We start from the raw sequence: 21,501 nt of genomic DNA on the forward strand, positions 1-21,501 counted from the left end.
CAATATGAGCAGTTTTTGTCATCTTTAAGATCATATTGTTCTATGATCTCTTTTTAGCTTCTCCTGACTCTAAAATGCTATGTTAAAATGAGTTTTGAGTTTTCATGGTTGTGACGGTTTGATTTTGATCAATCTCTGAAAAAGATTATGTTTCTTTGAACTAATCCATTCCTGTGGATGTGAGACCCTTTAATTGCATTAGATTCTGTTAAGGGGTCTTGATTACATCACTTGATTAGATTATTTTTTATTGTACTATGTCATTGAGGCATGACTAAGGTTGCGTCTCTGCCCTCTTGCCAGGCCCTATATAAATGGAGACACAGAGGAAGACACACAGAAAAAGGAAGCTGCCATTTTGATCCTGCCAAGTGAATGACAGGAGAAAATGGAAAGAGGACTTCATGTTCTCCTACAGCTGCAGAAAGGCAGAGATGCCCCAAGAGGCTGAGAGAGGTTCCAGAGCCTGGAATCAGCAGAGCACAGAGGCATGGAAAGAGAACCCTGAGGGGCTGGGCCCACAGAGCAGTTCAAGGCAGAGGAGAGCGGCAGCACTAGCTGCCATCTTGCTTCACCACATGGCATGACACCAGGATCACCAGTAGCTGAACAGGTGAGAAAGCATCTCTGATGATTCCTTGATTTGGACATTTCATGGCCTTAAAACTGAAAATTGTACCCCAAATAAAATCCCCTTTATAAAAGTTAACACCTTTCTTATACTTTGCATCGGCAGGCCTGTGGCGAACTAAGGCAGGGATAAAGTCCTCAAACTATGGAATTAACAACCCGAAGGAGGTTATTCACATTTTTAGAACTGTCATACATCCATAGACTTGTTTCTATGAACCATACGAATTTCTCTTATAAAACCCCTGCATTACCACAGAAAAATACTACATAATACGAAATTACGACTAATGCAAACTATGCATCTCTAAGTAGGGTTAGCTCTCAGTAAACTGACTACTGATGCAATTGTCAAGTTGCTAAAGATCAAACATCTAGCAAGCCTTAAAATCAAGAAGTTCATACATATGTTCAAAATCTTACGCTCTATTAGAAAATATTCAATTAATTATTCATTATAAATGATTCCTACAAAGAACCATTTCAAATAGTCTTAACATTTTCAGTTATTGTTTTACTAGTCTTTCAACTGCTTATATCTTATACAATAAATGTTCAAAATGTAACCATTCCAGTGAATAAACACACAGTTAGGCTTGAATTCTCCTGCAGGTATACAAAATGATAAATTCTTCAGCCATAGTATGCAAACACATGCAAGACAGGACAAAATTAAACAAACAAACCTAAAACGATAAAGTAAGCAACTGTAATACCTACTTTTCAACACATTTACAGAGTCATAAGGACAAAGTTATAAAAACAAATATGATTTTGTTTAAAATATTCAACTAGAAATATAGCCGATTTAACTTAGTATATTTTCTTTTATTTCTATAAAATTTCAACTTTATTTCATTTCTTTCATTTGCTTATCATTATCTGAAATTATCTTGTTTTATTATGGAACTTCTCTCCCAATTTTAGAATGTTTTCTATAGAGATGAGGCCTTACTTTTTTTCCTAAAGATTTATTTTATTTATTTATCCAACCTGTTTCCTGCTTATGCACTGTCTGCACTCCATGTCCATTTGTTGTGTGTTCTTCTGTGTCTGCTTGTCTCCCTTTGTTGTATCAGCTTGCTGCACCAGTTCTCCACGGGCACGGCCGTCAGCTCTCCATGGGCATGGGCCATCAGCTCTGTGTGGGCTCGGGCCAGCCTGCCTTCACAAGGATGCCCTGGGAAGTGAACCCAGGGTCTCCCATATGGTAGACAGGGGCCCAATTGATGGAGCCTCATCCGCTTCCCCTTGCTTTTTTATTCACTATGACACCTCAGGACCTAGAACAGGGCCCATACCTCTTTGGAGCCCAATAGATATTAGTTGAGTGAATCTGAAATAAGTTTATTCTACCAATTACAGAACAACAAATTTTAGGAGCTCAGCAATGTGCAGACACTGTAGAATCTGGGGAAGTCTGGTTATAGAAAACTTAATAAATCATATCTCCCTTCCCAAAGACTGACGATAAACAAAATACTGAAAATTAAAAACGTTATCAGGGCTTGAAAAGAGTTGTGACAGAGAGCGGTTTGAAAATACTGAGAGTAATTATTATCTCCTGGTGAGCTTGTCAGGGAAAGCTTCACCGAGTGGGCATCACTCCTGCTGGGCCTTGAAGGATGGAAAGAATGTGTTCAGGTGGAGAGTGAGATTAAGGAACTTTCAGCAGGAGGGAAAACAGAATAAATACTGATGAAAGCAAGTGAATGAAAGATGTGATACAGAGAATGACAAATACACCAGTGTGGCTACATCATAGTACAGCTCTTGCAAAGACAAGGGAATCTAGAAAAGTGTGAGATACTGCGTTATATCATTTGCTATGGTTTGACCAAAGTGGAGAATAGTGCAAACTGCCAGTTTAGAAAGAAGTTAATTCATCAGGCAGAAGATGAAATGGGAAGTGAAAAGTGACAAGCTACATAGGGTAATATAACTCTATTTCTAGTTTAATATTTTAAATAATTTCGTGTTTGTTTTATAACCCTGGCATCAGGAAAGTGCAACAGAGGGGCTCACATTGTTAACATTAGCATCACAGAAAAATGGACACTCAAGCCCACTCCGCCTTAAGGCGAGCCCCAGGCCTTGTATGTACACTATAGTTTGAGAAGCCCTGGTCTGATTGTACCAGTGCCGAGTGTAAATACAGGTATGCATTGGGAATCAGTGCAGAAATGCATCCCTCTGGCCTTTGGCAAAGTCAACAAAAGGTGGCAGGGCACCAGCCACTGAACTGGAGTTCAAAGATAGTCCAGGGAATGGGGACTGGGAGAATGTATAAAAGGGCACACATTCTTTTGAGACTGACTACTAAGGTAGATTTAGATAATCACAGTGAGGATTCAAACACAAGAGAATGAGACTATAAACATATGAGCAGATTTGTATTTGGATAAAAGTAGCACCAATAACCAGAAAGAAAATGTGTTGGTTTCTTTTCTACTGAACTAGAATTCCTTAAAAGTTTGGAGCCCAAATTCTGGGTTACTTTTAAAAACTGCAGTGAACTTGGGACTAATAATAAGGATCAAATGACCCAACAGGATACTACAGAAGATATTAACATTATAAGACTTGACTAAGGCTTTGGGCATTTATCATTCATTTACTTATTTAGCATATATTAAAGAGCAGCTACATGCCTTTTACCTTGGCCAGTGACTGCACAGATAAATGGGACATACAGAGGTTCTTGCACTCCCAGAGCTTACAACCCAGTAGGAAGATAGACAATTAAGTAATTGCTATGAAGGTAGCAGTTGAAGATGGTATAGAAATGTGAAGAAAGAGCATTTAATTTAATCCAGGCATGTTGAGCGTATATGAGAAAGTAAACTTTTGAGTTGGGGCAGCAATATGAGTAAATCATCTACATGATGACACCATGGAAGAATGGTTCTTGCTGGGGAAATAATATGCATAAAAATAAGGAAAAAAAGAATATTTGAGGAACTGGAAGTGCCATATGACTGGAATGTAAAATGTATGTGGAGGGAATGGTGAGAGATGAAACTGGAGTCTGGTAACAACCAGTTTAGATAATATCTTACAGGTCTGGAAAGGTACTACATGGTTTCAAACAGTTTAGAATATTCTCAGTTACCACAGCAATGTCAAGACAATTTTGACTGTACTGTTGTGTGGAGGTGAATTGGAGGGGACAAGTCAACGGCCAAGGAGATAGGATATGATGCTCTCCTGACCATTTAGAAGACATATAGTGATGGGCTGTCCTAGAGTAAAAGCAGAGGTAATGGAAAGAAGGAATTGAATGGAAAGATTTTAGGAGATGGAAGCAACAGAAATTAATGGAGAAAAAGAGAATAAACCTATCCACCATGGATGTTGCTGAGAAGGATGTTGAAATAACGATTATGATTCTGGTGCACAAATCTCAAAGAATGAGGGGAAAGAACATGGCAACTGGTGAGTGATGAGGCTAAATTCTAGATGAGAATGAAGATATTGGATCATGTGAGTTTAGGGTAATGGAGCTTGTTAAGCTACAATGATGTTCTAGAAGCAAGTAGTTGAGCTCCAGGAAAGTGCTTGGCTCTGCTTCTGGTCCTGGAGATTTTGGACAATTACTGGCTTTTATTTCAACAGTTTGCTTTTTTAACATATAATATGAATGGCAGTTATGAAGAAAGCTCCTCACAAAAAACTCAAATTTACAATACATGACTTCACATGGAAAGACACTTCCCTTTGCAAAATGGTATAGGGTAGGCAGCAGGATACGCTGTTGTGTGCTGCCCTCACTGTCCTTCCAGGACTAAGTCTCTGTGGATGGCTGATGGCTGCAGACAGCTCAAAGCCTCAGACCTCTCTGAAACTGCTCTCAGACAAAAGGACTCACTTTACGGCAATGAAAGACCTAAGGTGGGTATCTGTGCATGGGATCACTGGGTCTGTTACTTCACATAAAACAAGAAATTTTCTCCCGGTAGATGGATGGAATGAACTTTTGAAGATATGTTGAGGAGGAAGTTTGGAGATACCAGGGAGCATGGGATACCATTCTCTAAGGTATGGCATACATCCTAAATCAATGACAGTCATCTGATGCTGATCCTCAATAGGAAAAATACATGGGTCCTGGAGCCAAGTAGTGTAAGTAGCAGTGACTGACTTGGGGGAATTTATGTTTCCCCATCTCTCAACTTCAGGCTCTGCACATCTGGAAGTTCTCCTTTCAGGAGGGCAAGTATTTCTACCAGCTGATATAAGGATTCTATTAAACTTTAAGCTGCAATTGAGAGAAGGTAATAATACCTGTGGCACTCAGATAATTCACAGGGAAAACTCTTGACATTCCCTTGTCCATTATTTTTTTTTAAATGGGCAAGTGCAGGAGCAATAGACTGAAAAGGGCATAGTTATCTGCCAAGACCCCTCAGGGACTTGGGTCTTGGTTACTGTGATGGTTTGGAAATACATGGACCTTAGAAAATCATGTTCTTAAATCCAATCTATTCTTGTGGTTGTGAGATTATTGTAAGTGGTAACATTTGATTAGGTTACTTCAGTTAAGGTGTGGCCCAGATTGGCTCTTAATCACTTCCTGCAGTCTATGAAAGGATGAAATTCAGACACAGAAAGAGAAAGCCATGGAAGCAAGAAGCTGAAAGCAAAGAAACGTGGAAGAGAAGGAAGAGACCAGCAGATGCCACCATGTGCCTTGCCATGTGACAGAGGAGTCCAGGATCTCCAGCACCCAGTCTTCAGCAAGAAGGAATTGTCTTAATGATATCTTGATTTGGACATTTTCACAGCCTCAAAACTGTAAGCTTGTAAACTAATAAATTACCATTGTAAAAGTCAACCCATTTCTGGTAGTCTACCAAACTAGAACAATTACCCTGTGACATGCCACTCAGAGCATCAGTAGGGCAAGCCAAAGGAGATAGTGATCTAGAATAGGTAGGAGAGGAGAGCAACAATGTATTTCTAATGCAGGAAGGGATTAGACTAATGACAGGAGTATATTTCACCCTAATACCATTTCTCTTATAAATTTTCCCAGGAAATGATTCCTCTTAGAATCCTGGAGAAGCCATTGCAAGATGGAAAGAACTGACTGTGAGAAGCAAAGAGATCTGAATGGTGCAGAGGTAGACTGTAGTGAATGCTGCAGGTATTGTCCAAATAGCCTCTTCTGAACCAAGGAACTCATTCTCTCAGTTTTTGGGAGCTCACAGTTGCATCTCCACAAGGTCAGAACACATGGCAGAAGAGAGAGTCAGAGTTTTGATCCTGTAGCCCCAGGAAGTAAGCATACAGGAGAACAGAGAGGAATAGAGAGGCCCTGGGAAGAGAGAGAGCCTGGTAGTCTACAGCTGACCTTGTGGAGAGACCAGAGCAGCTGAGCCCTGAAAGAATCGAGGCCCAGAAGGAGAGCCAGAGCCTGTGGAAGCTGGGACCATGGAGACTTAAGAGGAAGAGGAAGCCTGAACCATCACAGCTGTCAGCAGCCATCTTGCTCCAACATGTGGTAACAGACTTTGGTGAGGGAAGTAACTTATGCTTTATGGCCTGGTACCTGAAGCTTCTACCCATATAAATACCCTCTTATTAAAACCAAGAAATTTCTGGTATTTTGCATCAGCACCCCTTTGACTGACTAATAGAATATCATCTATGATGTTTTGAGGATGGTGGGCATCCACATTGCCATCCACAGACTGGGCAGTCCCCAGAATCTCTTTAATGGTTCCAGAGCATTCTCTGGATAAAGATTGGTGCTGCATCTGTTGGGCAATGCTAATGGTCTCATCAAAAGTGATATTTCCACTCTGCTTAATGTTTTTTGCTTCTTCCTGTCTCTGAGTGATTCCTGAAGGGCTTTGATGATGAGGGCAGAAGCAGAAGTTGTCACACCAATCTGGGCCTGTCATTCCAGATGGTCATTTTCACCATAATCCTTAGACCTTTCCAGTCACCAGTTGCCTTGGCAATGTCATCACCAAACTTTTTTGGAGACAGACTGATGGGGCCAATCTTGGGGGCCAGGGTAGATGTGGCACTGAATTCCCCACTGGTGCCCCACAGGTACACGACTTTGATCTCGTTGGGGTTAAACTAGGTGACATGGCAGAGGTAGCAGGTGTCAGGCGAAAATGGATGTGGGACAACTGAAGAAGGTTGTACCCTGGCCTCTTCCAAGTCGAAAGACTGAGCTACCCATTTTAACCACTCACTCATCAACTTTTCCCACTACCCAGTTTTGCTTCCTTCTCTTTCTTACAGGTGTTGTTTCTGAACACACTCCCAAAATATCAACAAGCAAATCTCCATCTCAAAGTATGCTTCTAGAGCAAAAGTAAATTGTAGTAGATTAAAATCTATTTCTTAATCTACTTCAGATAAAAGACCATATCTATTGTGTTTTAGCTTCCTAGGCTGCTCCAGGCAAATGCCATGAAATGGCTCAGCTTAACCAATGGGAATTTATTAGCTTACAGTTTGAAATAGAGAAAATCAAGGCATCATCAAGACTGTGCCTTTTCCCCTAAGACCAGCTGCTGGCAATCCTTGGCTTCTCTTCCACATGACAAGGCATATGCCGGCAACTGTCGGTCTTTCCTTCTCTTCTGGGTTTCATTGCCTTCAGCTGCTTGCTTCCATGGCTTTCTTTCTCTTTGTCTGAATTTCATTCTCTTATAAAGGACTCCAGTAAGAGGATTAAGACCTGTCTTGATTGAGGTGGGTCATACCTTAACTAAAGTAAGTTCATCAGAAAATCCTAGTTACAATGGGCTTCCACCCACAGGATTGGATTGAGAATATGTTTTTATAGGGTATGTACATTCCAAACCACCACAGATGTTTACATTATTATAAGTGCTTTATAACATTAGACTGGGAATTAGCACACATATAAAACAGAAGATTGCTTGAAGATACTTGACCCAGCTTTACTTTGTTTTTAGGATTTTAATATTTGCTCTATTATTCTGACAGGCACTTTCCTACTTGACGTTGTCTGAATAGCTTATTAGCCTTGTGCTAACAGGCCAGGGTCAGGAATTTACTCTCTATCTGGACCAGCGAGCTTTCATTGGTCCATGGCCACACACCGTACCTCTAATTCCACGTGGACCTTTTTTCAAATGTGTGTAGTTCGTCACACAGATGATTTGGAAGAAAATGAGCCAGGTGATTGGAAGAAATCCAACCATGTAAGTATGGAAATACTTCAAGAGTACATAATATCGATGCCATATCAGAAGTTCCACCTGCCAAGATTCATCTAACAGATGCTGCATTCTGAACTATGTAATATTTTCTAATATTCAGTGCAATATGGAGTTTAACCTCCTCATTCATAATAAATGCAGACACCCTTGGATACAAACGAATATACAAAAACTAACCTAATTTTCATTCCCTACAATTCCAAATGTGTTCAGCGGACATAGGGGACAATTGTTTCTGGTATGAAATAGGGATCCTGAACTCAAATAATTTCACTGATCTAATTCTTCGTGGGAGCCTAAAATAGGTCTTGCTCTTACTACACAGCAGCACATCATAAGGAACATTTCCTTTAATTTACCCCCTGCTAAAATTGAAATAGCTATGGCAAATTACATAAAACATGGATTTGTGGAAATGCAGTTCATCAGCATGTGTGATGAACCCTAACTAAACGTTATTTTTTGGAGAAAAAATGCTTCGGTTTTCACCCACTTCACTATAAACAGTGAAGCCTTAAAAATGTGGCCAGCAAAATTGCAGACTTGAAATTGTTTGAACAAACACCCAGGTATTGAGGTTTCCTGTTTTCCACTTTCCTCAATGCTAGGACAGTGGCTATTAGGAGACTTTCTTTTCTTTTCCTACAATATAAGCTACACACTTTATTTTAAATGCATATAGCCCCAAATCCCATCCTATCAATATGATATTTTACCAAAAATTCTGTTGTTAATAAATAAAAGCTTGGTTTAGAAAAAAGATGTTTTTAATCCTTTTTTTATTATGATAGGAATTTTACAGTATTGAGTAGGGAAGAGCACTAGGAATATTTTAGCTTTCCATTCAAGTTCTCCTAAGACTATGTATGCTCTGTGTGTGTATATTAACACATAAATAAATTATATATATGATTTTTACATATGATATACATATAAATGTAAGCACCTTTATGCATTAAGGCCATATAGATTTTGTTCAACTATATGGACAGGATTGAATTATATGACCATAATGGAGTTTACTTACTTTTTATGCTTTGAGTTTTGAACAAGTTAATTTGAATTAAACATTTCTTTTATTTAAAAAAAAAAACTTTTAAACAAAGCTCACTCCCAGCACTCTTCTCAAATACCTACCCATAATCTTAAATGTTCTCCTTTTCAAACTTTGTGAAATGCTTCTTTCCAATAATTTCCTTGCCAATGATCACTTGGCATCCTTTTATATTTTTGTTTTCTCTTCTCTTGAGTCATCCCTAGTAACAACTATTGTTTTTGATTTCTGTGTTTTCCCCTGTCCTTCTACATCCCATCCTTACCATTCCAAGAGGACGGCCAGGCCCTCCTTAATGTTTCCTAATCCCAGTAGCTTTAAGACAAACTCCACTGCAATAGGCTAATTAAATTGGGACATTATCTCGTTACCTTGGGGTAGAGAAGAGAGGTGACTGTCTTAGAGGGGAATGGTAGCAAACAAAGAAAATCCAGATGTTCTCAAGCCTAAGTGCCCAAGTGATGCACTCGCAGCTCGGTAGTACCCCTGCTCTGTGTGCCCCCGGGAAGTCACTGCACTTTTACTGAGCATCAAGGAGAAGAGTTGCCAGGAAAAGGTACTCTAGGGAGTGCCTGGCAGAGGTTACAGGGCTCGGATCATCTCAGGGGAAACGAGTGTGATCTAAAGATATGAGCAACCATGAGATGTTTTATACTCCTTAAAAAACTTGAGATGTCCCCAATAACATGGTAAGATGGGAGTCAATAGGTAGGTGAAGGTGATGTGGGGAAGCTCCAACAATGACAGGTTAAATTTACTGCTACTTTGTTAGAATGGAGTCTTTGAAATGAATTCAAATGTATTGAAAATGATGCAATGATGTCACATTTCTCATAGATCAAAGGTAGTGCAGTGTTTGTGGATTAAGAGGTAAACCATGACTTCAGATACGATGCTTTACACACTGAATGTATCTGGAAGGATGCACAAGAAAATATTAACAGTCATTGCCTCAAGGTGGAAGTTGAAAAGAAGGGGCACATAATTCATCTACTATCGCTCTGCTGGGTCTAAATATGTTAGTATGAGAAGGTATCATTTATAGAATGAAAAAATCCTTATTGTGGCAAAGTCACAACATTGATTTAGTCCTTCCTCCATATGCTATTTTCTTTCCATAATTAGCTCATTTAATTTTTACACACAGGAAACAGTTGAAATTAGCATCACCCATCCCCTTATTTAATGTAGAATTTAACACACACAGAGAGTTTAAATAGCCTGCCTAAGTTCCACAGCTAATGTGTGGCACAGCTAGTATCCACCTCAAAGTAGTCTGGCTCCTGAGTCTGTATTCTTAACTACTACTTTATACCATAGTTAAAATTATGCAATAGCAAAACCAAGAAAATTAATTTATATATAAATATCAGCTTATATATTCCCCAATATTATGATTCATAAAAAACATGTTTTGAGTCAAATAATATGCAATTATTTACATATTTCAGAATAACCCTCACAATTGGTTTGTATCTGATCTCCAGTATTTGGCTTAATATAGTACTTAGGAAATAGCAATTTCTGGAATATCTTCTTTGAATATATTGTTTTCTCTCAATTTCTTAATCCTCCACTCATATCATTTTTCTCTTTTAATTATCTTTTTAACTTTGAAATACTGTTTTGTCAAAAAATAATATATAGCCTTGACTCGGCAATCTCTTAAGGACTGATGGCAATTCACATTTCCATAGCATCTCAAGTTATTGCTATTAATAGTCTATTGAGACTATTAGCAGAGTACTAATTAGGCATGCATGTAATTATAATTAATGTGATATCATCTTGCAAACTTAAAATATGACACTGGGAAGAATATTTACATTTTAATTGAGAATACTTACACCTCTAAATAGTCAAGGATTCACCATTTGGGAATGATGCTAATCTCATTATTCTTTATACTATAACCTTACAATGTGTGCCTTGATACTGTCAGAGTTGGCCTACTGCAATTTGCTTTGATGGGAAATGTTTGGTATTTCACTAATACTTTTATATTCTACAAAAGGAAGGCACAAGTGTAAGTCATGTGGAAAATATTATACCTCTACCATGCTTTCTTGACTAACTGAATAGTCATGTAGAAGTTCAATTAAAGGTCAAGTCTAAAAATTCAAATGTCAGGAAGTATTCAGCAATTATCTCTGCATTCTGGCCCTAACTTTTGGATGAGATTCAAATATCTCCTTTATTGTAATATTTCTCATTAAAATGAGCCATTAAGTCCCTACCCCACCCTCATGCTTCCAGCAAGTATTCTACTTAAACTTTAGAGGTCAGGATAGAGTTGTCCCGTATCCTCACCATATGACTATAATATTGCAAGTATTTCAACTCACGTAGAAAGAGCAAAACAATACTACCATGTGTCCATTCTCTCGGAATCATGAAAACATCACCTATTTATTGTTTGGGGGATAGTAGACACTTTTTCAAATTATCTGCTTCATTGGCTTGATATGCAATAACTTCTTACATTCTCTCAGCTCCTGAAACTACTTTTATAGTATATACTCCTTCTTAACTCAAATTCACAATTCAATTGCAACTCACCAAATTAATATTTCTTCTTTTCTCTTATAATAGAGTTCCCAAATAACTATTTCATTACTTTTTAATCATTAATTCATTTTATTTTATATTTCTTATATTACTACTATAGGTTTATTTTAACTTTTTGTTTATATTTTAAATCTTCATTAAGTTCACAGAGCCTATAAATTCAAATTAATTTGGCAAATAGTTACTGAACTCTTTGAGATAGTAAGAGAAATATGATAGCTAAGATAAGTAAGATCATGTGAATTTTAAAAACACAGCAAACAAAATTAACGTGTTCAGGAAAAATTAATAGTTACATTAATACAGTTCATATTAACTAATTTTAAATTAATGGATAATTATCTTTCATCCTATTTATTTATAATTGACTGCATGAGCAATTTTATCATTTTGGTTAACCAGTCTTTGAAAAATCATTAAACCTGATTTGACTGTTTGGGCAAACTTCAAACAAGTCAAATCAAATAAAAAAAATTTTAGGTGGGCTTGTGGCCTATTTGGAGTTCTTACTAAATAAGTAGAGTGAAAAGAAAGATGCATATGTCTATATTACAAAAAACAAGTTTCTTTTCTCTTTCAACTCATTTTAGCAAAATTATTTGATAAATTTATTTCTTAGAAAACCTAACCATTTTAAAGTATTTATTTTATATAGAAGACAATTGGTAATATTATAATTAAATGTATAAAATATAATTTAATCGCATTTATCAGACAATACTAAAAATTGGCAAAAAATTAGGTGTTCTTAGTAATGAATAAAGCACATACATATATATATGTATACATATATATTTTTAAAATTTTCACACAATTCAGCTCTTCTGGAATTTTTTTTACTCTTTATTGGAATATCCTCCATTTCTTTCCCTTTTTGTTCAATCAGTTAAGCTACAAATTCTTTGCATTTGTCTTAGAATGCATACACACACACACAAAACTAGTGATTAACTTTGGATATGTATAGATAAATAATAAAAGGGCAAATATTTTATAAGATTTTAATATGTATTTCATGACCTGTAATCATGATTCACAGGTTAAAGAAAAATTTTAAAGGTTCAATCACTCTTAAGAGCATGAACACATTATGAGCAATTACGAATATGAATACATGAATGATTTTATTTAATGCAGCAATTGAGAGAACTAGTAAAATGTTTCAAAGGGTAATCCAAAGATCACAGTTGTATCTAGGCCATCAGCAATGTGGAATGAGTTCACTGATGGATGCAAAAATAGTCAATACCCACAGAGCAATAATTCCATTTCCTTCAGAAAAAAAATTCATTTACATCTCAATGGGCAAGATTATTTGTATTACCGTCAGTTTTCTATGACTTCAAGAGCTGAAAAAAGTCTAGAGACAATGAAAAGCAGAGATGCCTACAGACTCTTTTACCCCAGCAGGGTGGGCTAGATGATATCGGCATTTCATTGAAGGACACTAAATAATCTTTTTGCCCAAATCAGTTTTTTCACAATTTTTCATGACAATGCCTTACAGAACAAATTACTTGTTTTCTTTTATAGTTTCTCTATAGTAAAACAAACCAAATGAAACAATCACCATTTTTATTGCATTACAATGCTTAGTATTTGTTAGTTCTTTAGAATATTCAGGCTTTATTTACTGAAAGTACCTAAAATTTTTAAAAATTCAATAATTATGTGACGCATATGTCTGTTTTATTCTAAATGGCAATTGTACATTTTGTTAGACTGTAGTTTATAAATAGTAGCTTCTTGTCAATAATTGATTATTGAATCAGTAAAAATATCTGAATGACTTGGACCATGTAATTTCCTGGGTATTTTGATAAAGTAAGTATCAGTCCATTAACATTTCTATGATAGTCCAAGAAAGATCCTGTAATAAGACATTCTGAAAAGGCTTTTCATGTCTGCAACTTGACCTCTAGATAACATGAAATGTTATTCCCAATCTTGTTGAAAATGGCTTCAAATTAATTGTGGCTTAAATATGTCAGTATGAGAATGACAAGTTAAATACTTATGTTTTGAAAATCTTATTAATAAAGTAGATTTATGTGGCAATTTATAAACAAATCAGTCATTTTATAACATCGTAAAATCATTTCATCTTTTCTGGGGCACCTACTTAATCTTTGGGCAAGGGAAAACAATTTGTGCTTCAAATATACGATAGCTCTAAACTGAAGCTATAAGTACCACATTCATCAATTTTACCCTTTTGCATATTTCAAAAGGAAGACCTGCACATGATCACAAGCCTGTTTTCATTTTTATTACTTGAGTCAAAACTATTTTAGCTACTGATCTAATGAATACCAAAAATATGTTTCTGAAGCCAAAAACTCTTTGTTGATATATATTTTTCAGTTTAAATGGATGTTCCTACTTACGGTTATTCCAGGAGCCCTGAGGTCAGATATAAGATAACCTTCTTCACTTTTATTCTAAACAAAGATTTCTTCTCCACCTAGCTTTACCATTAGTTCTTTGTCATAAAAAAACTGAGATTACCGAATGGACTGGGGTTTGCTCTGAGTACCTGGATTTAGGCCTCACTAGCTCCTGACTGTTCATTTCCAAACTGGAATTGTAAAATTAGGGGTATGTCAATTAGAGCTCTAAAGGCCTTAAACAGGAAAGTTGTTTGTTCCTTTGTATATGTGATTACTGGGGGCTAAAATGGGACAAGGGTTTCTTTTACAGTGGGAACGAGGGGTGAGAAGTCTAATTATTATTTTTTAAAGAGCTATCCATTAAATAAATATTTGCAACTGAGTCTTGAATTGCTTGGAAGTTTCTAGAAGGAGGAAGTACCTTTGATTTCCCAAAGGATGTCTAGGATACTTGAAAAAAGGCAGAATTGAGTTGAGGTTGGCAATCTAGAGGAGCATATAGATCAGATAGTTGTATCTCATGTATTTATAAAACAACACTTTTGTCAATAACAAAAGATTCGGGAGTGGCTCACAGAGGCTCACACATAGAGGTTACTTCAGTTCACTAAGCCATTCTATTTTTGCCTACATTTCAATTTTTTCCATAATAAAAGTTTTTAAAATTAACAATCGATATGCTATGGTGAATAGATTCCTGCTCTCTCTGAGATTCTTCAGGGGTTGAATAAGACTGGCAGAGCAACAGGAGGGATTAGTGTTAAAGCTGCACCATAATAAACCTGAGGCACTGCTCTCTGAGAACTGTTGCCCAATTCCACACTTACAGCCATCATCCACGACAGCAAATTATCCCCAGGAATGACGGCACAATGCTTCCTCAAAGCAGTTCAGAGATGAGGTCAACTCGTCGGAAGGATCATTCCCTCCCCCCAGGAATTACATTTCATAATCCAGAAACAAGATTTTGTTTTCCCTAAACAAGTTCTTAAGTAGTGTTTTCTTTCAAATTTTATATTGCTTTCCCTGTCTTCCATAAGAAAAAAAATAATGGTACATGAATACTTATACAATAGACGGAGCTTAATTGACTTGATTCCAGTCAACCTGATACCTTGTTTAAAAAACTTCTCTTGTTCGTAAACGTAACTACTACCTGTCAGTAAAAGATGAACTGCCAAGATGCGTGAGGATGTGTAGAGTTCATAGCTGACGTTTGATAATTAGTCTTACCATGTTTAGCATAGTGATAGCACACGTCATGGCAAGCCTCACTTTTAAGAAGTCAAAATTTCTCATTTGCAAAATGCACTGTAAGCAGGTCTCTAAAGAAATTGCAAATGGGAAGTTTCTCCTTATAAATGCTCTTCTGACTTTTTGATTTTATTTATGTTTAACTCATCCAGACTGTTTTTGCCTTCTTCAGGGATGCTAGTTCTAAATACTGGTGAATGTGTGCCAGCCATACCTTGGTAAATGGCTTTAAATCCAGCAGAGCCGATGCTGTCGTCCGACTGCAGATGTAACCACATCTGGTTGCTCATACTCAGGATAAGGTCGGGAACGCTGGATCCAGTGAGTCTGCACATGAGAGAAAGGGAAAAACCATCACCGAAGTCAACAAATACCCTATTGCTTAGACGTGGTAGTAGTGTGAAACTGAAGTCAGAATTAAGAAATGTTATAGGTAAATAATGCTTCTTCTGATTTCTGAGTCACCATACATGTATGATTATAATAGAGAATCTTTACCTTTGATTCAAAATAGATAGAACCATTTATTATATATATTCATATTTAAACCACAATATTCTTGGGGTTTTGCAGTAAATATTCTATAACTGTGAGTTTGCATCTCTTAGTTTAAAAATCAACTTAGTTAAAAAATCAGATTGGTCCCAATTTAGCTGGGAGCAAAGGGTTTCCCATGGTAAAGGATTTTCAATGCCAAAATCTGGGATATTCCTGAGAAAACTGGGACAGCTGGTTTTTCTATGTGCCTAGAACATACAACCTATTATTGTATATTATATAAATTCACTCCATCAAAGCAAAAATATCTCTAAGCGGAGAAATTATACGTGTTCATTAACAAAATGCTTGAATTGTCTTGTCTTGATTGATCATGTATCTTTACCCCCAAAATCTCCCTAAAATATAATGTATTTCACCACATATCAAAAGAAAATAACATGCATTGTTGAAATAGATTTGGCAACATTTACTGAACTTTCCCTCTGCATATTAATGCCCAGATCACAGCAAATAGAAGTTTCAATAAAGCATTGTCTATTAACAAAACAGTCACATCGTGGCTCCTGTCAGCCAGTGAAAAGAAACACTAAATCCATTGACTGAACTGAATGTGCTGACAGAGGAGCATGTTGAAAGAGAAAATGTGTAAGAAAAAAAAAATCAATTCAACCAAAACAAATGTGTCTAATGAAATAGGAAGCTTTGCTTTCAGCAAAATAGTTTCAGGAATATGAACACACAACATGCCTCCTCAGTCATATCATTTGTCTATCAACCCATCATTCTCACCTTTGCAACTGAAAATACCCGATTCTTCAAAGGAAGATGAAGAGGGGTCATTACATATCAAGCAACTCATGCAAGGTTACACAAAATTTGAAAAAAAGATAAAGTATTTCAACGAGTAATATGCAATAGCTAAACATGCATTTCTTTCTTTCTGATTTTCTGTTTGCAAGATAGTTCTTTTATGTTTGTTTTGTTTGCTGGCTTGATTTGAAAAGAGATTTTTTTTTTCATCCCTAAGCATACCTTTTATTGAAGTGTAACATACCCAGAAGTGCATGGATAATAAATGTGTAGCTCTGTGGATTTTTATGAAGGGAATACATCTGTGAGCCACTACGCAGATAGTTTCTGGAATATTACTGCTTCCTTGGACGTCTTCCTGGTGCCCCTCCCAGGCACAACCCATGCCTTCTGCTTGGTAAAATGTAGGCTGGTTTTGCCATTTTATTTAACTTTATATACATGAAATCATCCTATGTATAATTTTTTGTTCAGGTTTGCATTTGTGAAATTCATCGTTGTTTTGTCTGTGGTTGTAGTTCATTTATTTTCCTTTCAATGTAGAATGCACATTGTGTTTATATGTATCATTTATTTACCTATTGCATCATTGGTGGACACGTGTGTTGCTTCTAGTTTGGATTTAGGAAGGGTGCTGTTTTGACCATTGTTTCTATGCGATTTTGGTGAATTTATGAATACATTTTTGGTATATATATCTTAGAGTAGAGTTGTTGGAAAGAGATCATATATTCGTGCAGCTTTAGCAAATTCAGACAAAAATATTTTCCAAAGTGGTTATGCCGTTTTACACTCCCATCAACACTGTCTCCATTGATTAGCAACATTAGCGACACTTGGAATTGTCACGTTTTGGTTTGTTTTGCCTTGCTGAGAGGTGAGTAGCACCATGCTGGGTGGTTTTAAACAGCAATTTTTTGATGGCTAAAGATGTTGAACACACCTTTACATGCTTGTTGGCAATGTAGACAGATTCATTTGGGAAGTTCTTTTATCATTTTTAAACTGTGCTGGAGAGTGGTTTTAAATTATGTCCCACAAAGGTTCTAGTACATCTCCTTTCATGAAACAGAGCCTAATTCTCCTTCTTTCTTAAATAATGTTTCTTTATGTCTGCTTCAAGATTTCCTCTTTATCTTGTTTTTGAGCAGATTTCTTAAAATGGGCTGGGGTGAGATTTTTCTTGTGTTTATTTTGGCTAGTTTATAGAAATTCTTGATTCTCAGTCTTGATGTCCAGTCTCAGTTTAAGAAAATGCTTGGCGAAAATTTCTTCAAGTATCACTTGTATCTCATTTTCTCTCCTTTTCTTCTGGGACTCCAATTTCATACTTATTTTCTATGTATTCTGTCCTTTATTTTCCCTCTGTACTTCAGTTTGGGTGTTTTCTACTAACCTATCTACACAGCTGAAACCATAGTTATTAAGTTTTTAATTTCTGATATAGTATTTTTCCGTTCTGGAACTTTTCTTTTTTTAAGATTTATTTTTTTTAATTTATTTATTCCCTCCCCCCCGCCCCCCATGTTGTTTTTGCTTTTGCTCTCTGCTCTCTGTGTCCATTTGCCATGTGCTCTCTATGTCTGCTCATCTTCTCTTTAGGAAGCAGCAGGAACCAAACCTGAGACCTCCCATGTGGGAGAGAGGAGTCCAAACACTTGAGCCACCTCGGCTCCCTGCTTTGTTGTTGTGCCCCTCACTGCCTCTCCTCTTTGTGTCTCCTTGTTGTGTCATCTTGTTGTGTCAGCTTGCCATGCCAGTCCACCACTCCAGCTTGCTGTCTTGCTCATCTTCTCCAGGAGGCACCGGGAACAGAACCTGGGACCTCCTCTGTGGTAGGTGGAGCTCAATGGCTTGAACCACATCCACTTTCCCTGGCATTTCTATTGGCTTCTCTTTTATTTTTTTAAAGATATTCTTGTTCTCTGTCAAAATTCTTGATCATTTCATCTGTATCTTAACTATATTAATCATAGTTAATCATCATGGTCCCAGGGTGATAACTGCAGTATCTGGATGCCTTAGCAATTTTTCTATTGTCTATCCCTTGGGTTGGGGTTATTTGGTACGATTTCTGGACATTTCAAGTAATTTTTTATTGAATGCCAGGTTTTTGTGTAAGTCTTTGTAGAAGCTTTATACATCGTCATCTTTCTCAGAGATGGTTAGATTTTCTTCCTGTTGTGAGGGTGACCACCTTGATCCAGTCAGTCACTGAAATGACTTAGTATTGTGTTTCAAGCTCACTTGTGTTCAAGTCGTCCTTCCTCACGTTGCTCAAAGCTTCTTAAGCCTCACAGCAGAAATTAAGATACTTATATGTGCCCTCAAGAGGCCTTGAAATCTTATCTTTGTCTTTCCAAATTCTCAAACTTTGCTTAGCTTTCTAGGTCATTAGCAGCAACTTTTGCTTAGCTTTTCTGCCTCTTACCTGAGAAAAATTAGCATTAGGCAAATTCACCAAAGCCTAAGGCTAAGCAAATGCGAGATTCACTTCCATGTAGTTCTCTTGTCCTCACTGCTTTGGTAGCACAATTCAGGAGCTCCCAAATCCTATGTATCCCAAAACTACATTCTCAGAACCAAGGATTTCTGTTTGAAAATTGTGTCATAAGCAGGAAATCAGCAAATGCCTGTAGGGGAAAGTGATTAGGGAAATGCTAAAATCATCATAATATAGCGGTTCTTAACAAGGCGTCCATGGTCTTGAATTGAAATTCAAAATAATGTTAATCTTGTGGGGATGTGTTTGTGTGAGTGTGATATATTTCTTAAATAATACACAATACAGTGTGGGCTTAGTAATGGGTCTGTGGTTTTCACCTGACTGGCAAAGGGGTCTGTGGAACAAAGAAGGCTAAGAACCCCTGTTTTAATATATATCACATATCATATATAATATATAATGTATATTTAAATATATCATATAAAATATATTTAATACCTTTTTCTTGGGTTAGTCTTCTAAAATTCTGACTGCCTTGTATTCTTCTGCCATGATCTGAATAGTTTGAGGCTTTTTCCTATTATAATCTGCCTTTATAATTATTGTTTATGTGAGGATAGATCATTTGGTTTTTCTTTTTGGCTAGGGTATTTCAGTTGCTCATTTTTAATCTAAGTTAGGTTTTAAAAAAATTTTCTATTATATTTTTTATTGAAGTATGTCATTCATACATGAACACGCATAAACAATAAGTCTATAGTAAAGTTTTTCCTTTGTTCTTCCCTTGGATTACCAATCCTAGACTATTAGAGTATTTGAGAACAATATTGTTTTTATTCATAGCCATTGTACATAACTACTTATTGCATTCTACATGAAATGTACTACTTTGGTAGAAGAAAGAGAAAAGAGAAGAAATTTTATCATAAAATTTATACAAATGTAAGAAAGAAAATATGCATAACTACTGATTTTCCTTACATATTAATGTATATTTGGTAACAGAGGCAAATGTGAAATGAGTGGAGAAACGAGTTGTTGTTGTTTTTTGCTGACAGTTGGTGTCAACACTCTCCCTGATCTGCATTTCTTTTTCCATTCTCTACCTGCGTGTCATACCCCTTTGACATTGACCTTGATGATATCAATTGGTTCCACTGAATTGCTCTTCATTCTTGTCATCTTCCTCCATGTATACTGGCTTATGGTCATTTCTGCCCCAAGGCTAATCAGAATGTCTGCATGGGTGAGCCTTCAGCATAACTCAGGGTTCCTTCATTGTTTTAGTTCCAGTGGTTTTCTTCTCCCCCCGCTTTAAACACTGAAATCTCTGGTCATACCTTTCACCTTCTTACTCTTTATAGTAAAAATCACGGGCTCTGATCACTTGCCCCCTCGCACCATACCTCCATAAGCTTTAATTCTAATCTCCTCTCACCCACTGGAACCTTGGAAATTTGAGGTCTCAAATTTCTGGAGACCTCAAATATTGGTTTCATTAAGTTTTTCCCATTAGACACAATTTTGTCAATACTCTGGTATCCCATCTCAATCATATTAAAAGTCTAACCATCTTTTCCATCTGACAAAACCCCAACTGGAGATCAATCCAACCATCTACTCTGTAGCATCCTATACCTGTGCTGGTGAAAGGTGCTAAATAATTGTGCTTATTGATACTAATAAATATTTATGGTTTCCAGACTCCAGGTAGGTACTCAACAACATATTTTTCCCTTGGGCTATAATCAGCTTGTATTTTATTTCCCATATCTGCTACCTATGGTTCCAAATCATCGCCTTTTTTCCCCAAGTCCCTTCACAATTCTTATTTACCTTGCTCACAGCAGATAAGTTTATCTATACATCAGGGAAGTATTTACGTCGAGCAAACATGAATTACCTGCCTCTCGGACTCCTAAATTCCTACTGATACCACTCTATTCTTAGAACTCAGGCTCAGTGAGGAATTCCTTATTCTTTACCTTCCTTACTTACCAAGCCTTTGTTAACAAGGCGTCTGAATTTTACCTCTTTAATACTTCTTATACCTTTTTCTTCTCTCCACCACCACTTTCTTAGTTTGAACGCTGATTATCTTACAGAGGACCACTGAAACAGCCTCCTACCTCAACCTCCTGATTCTAGTGTTACTTCCCTCGTAGGCATCTGATTTAGTTTTAAGTTCTTAAATACTTAATTATGTAGCAAATTCTCACAAACTGAAGACTTATACTGCCAAGTTAACTATTTTCGGCATAACTCTAAGTATTATATTTGAATAATTTGGAGCTCTTCACCAAAAGACTTATTCTAATTCAATCTTTGTGTTTTTCTGTTGATTTCAATAAAATTGAATAATCATTCCTATATCACCCATAAAGTTCATATAATCAAATTTCAGACTCAGGTTTATAAGTCTAGTTAGAGAAAGTAGTCTAAGGTTGCAACATACTTAACACTATTTTATGAAAATATTGTAAACCTTGTTATGATTATTTGAAAACAAAATTTTCCACTTTTTACTCCTGTTTTAGGTTTCCAGAGCTATTTTAGTTTGCTGGCAGTGCCAGACAATTTCTTTAAAATGAAGAAGCAAATAATGCCGTAACTCTTTATAATTGCTTATCTGTTTGATAC

The 21,501-nt window shown here is 36.6% G+C and overlaps 1 protein-coding gene across 1 annotated transcript in view; it reads right to left on the reverse strand.

The window, feature by feature from the left end:
- CSMD1 (CUB and Sushi multiple domains 1) overlaps positions 1-21,501 on the reverse strand; it is a 2,093,507-nt gene that overhangs the window by 502,435 nt on the left and 1,569,571 nt on the right. Inside the window, exon 12 of the mRNA XM_058288018.2 lies at positions 15,319-15,431. Coding sequence (XP_058144001.1) covers positions 15,319-15,431 — 113 coding nt within the window. The remainder of the gene's footprint in view (positions 1-15,318; positions 15,432-21,501) is intronic.

The sequence above is a fragment of the Dasypus novemcinctus genome, chromosome 25 (genome assembly GCF_030445035.2).
Source record: "Dasypus novemcinctus isolate mDasNov1 chromosome 25, mDasNov1.1.hap2, whole genome shotgun sequence".
Classification (NCBI taxonomy): Eukaryota; Metazoa; Chordata; class Mammalia; order Cingulata; family Dasypodidae; genus Dasypus; species Dasypus novemcinctus.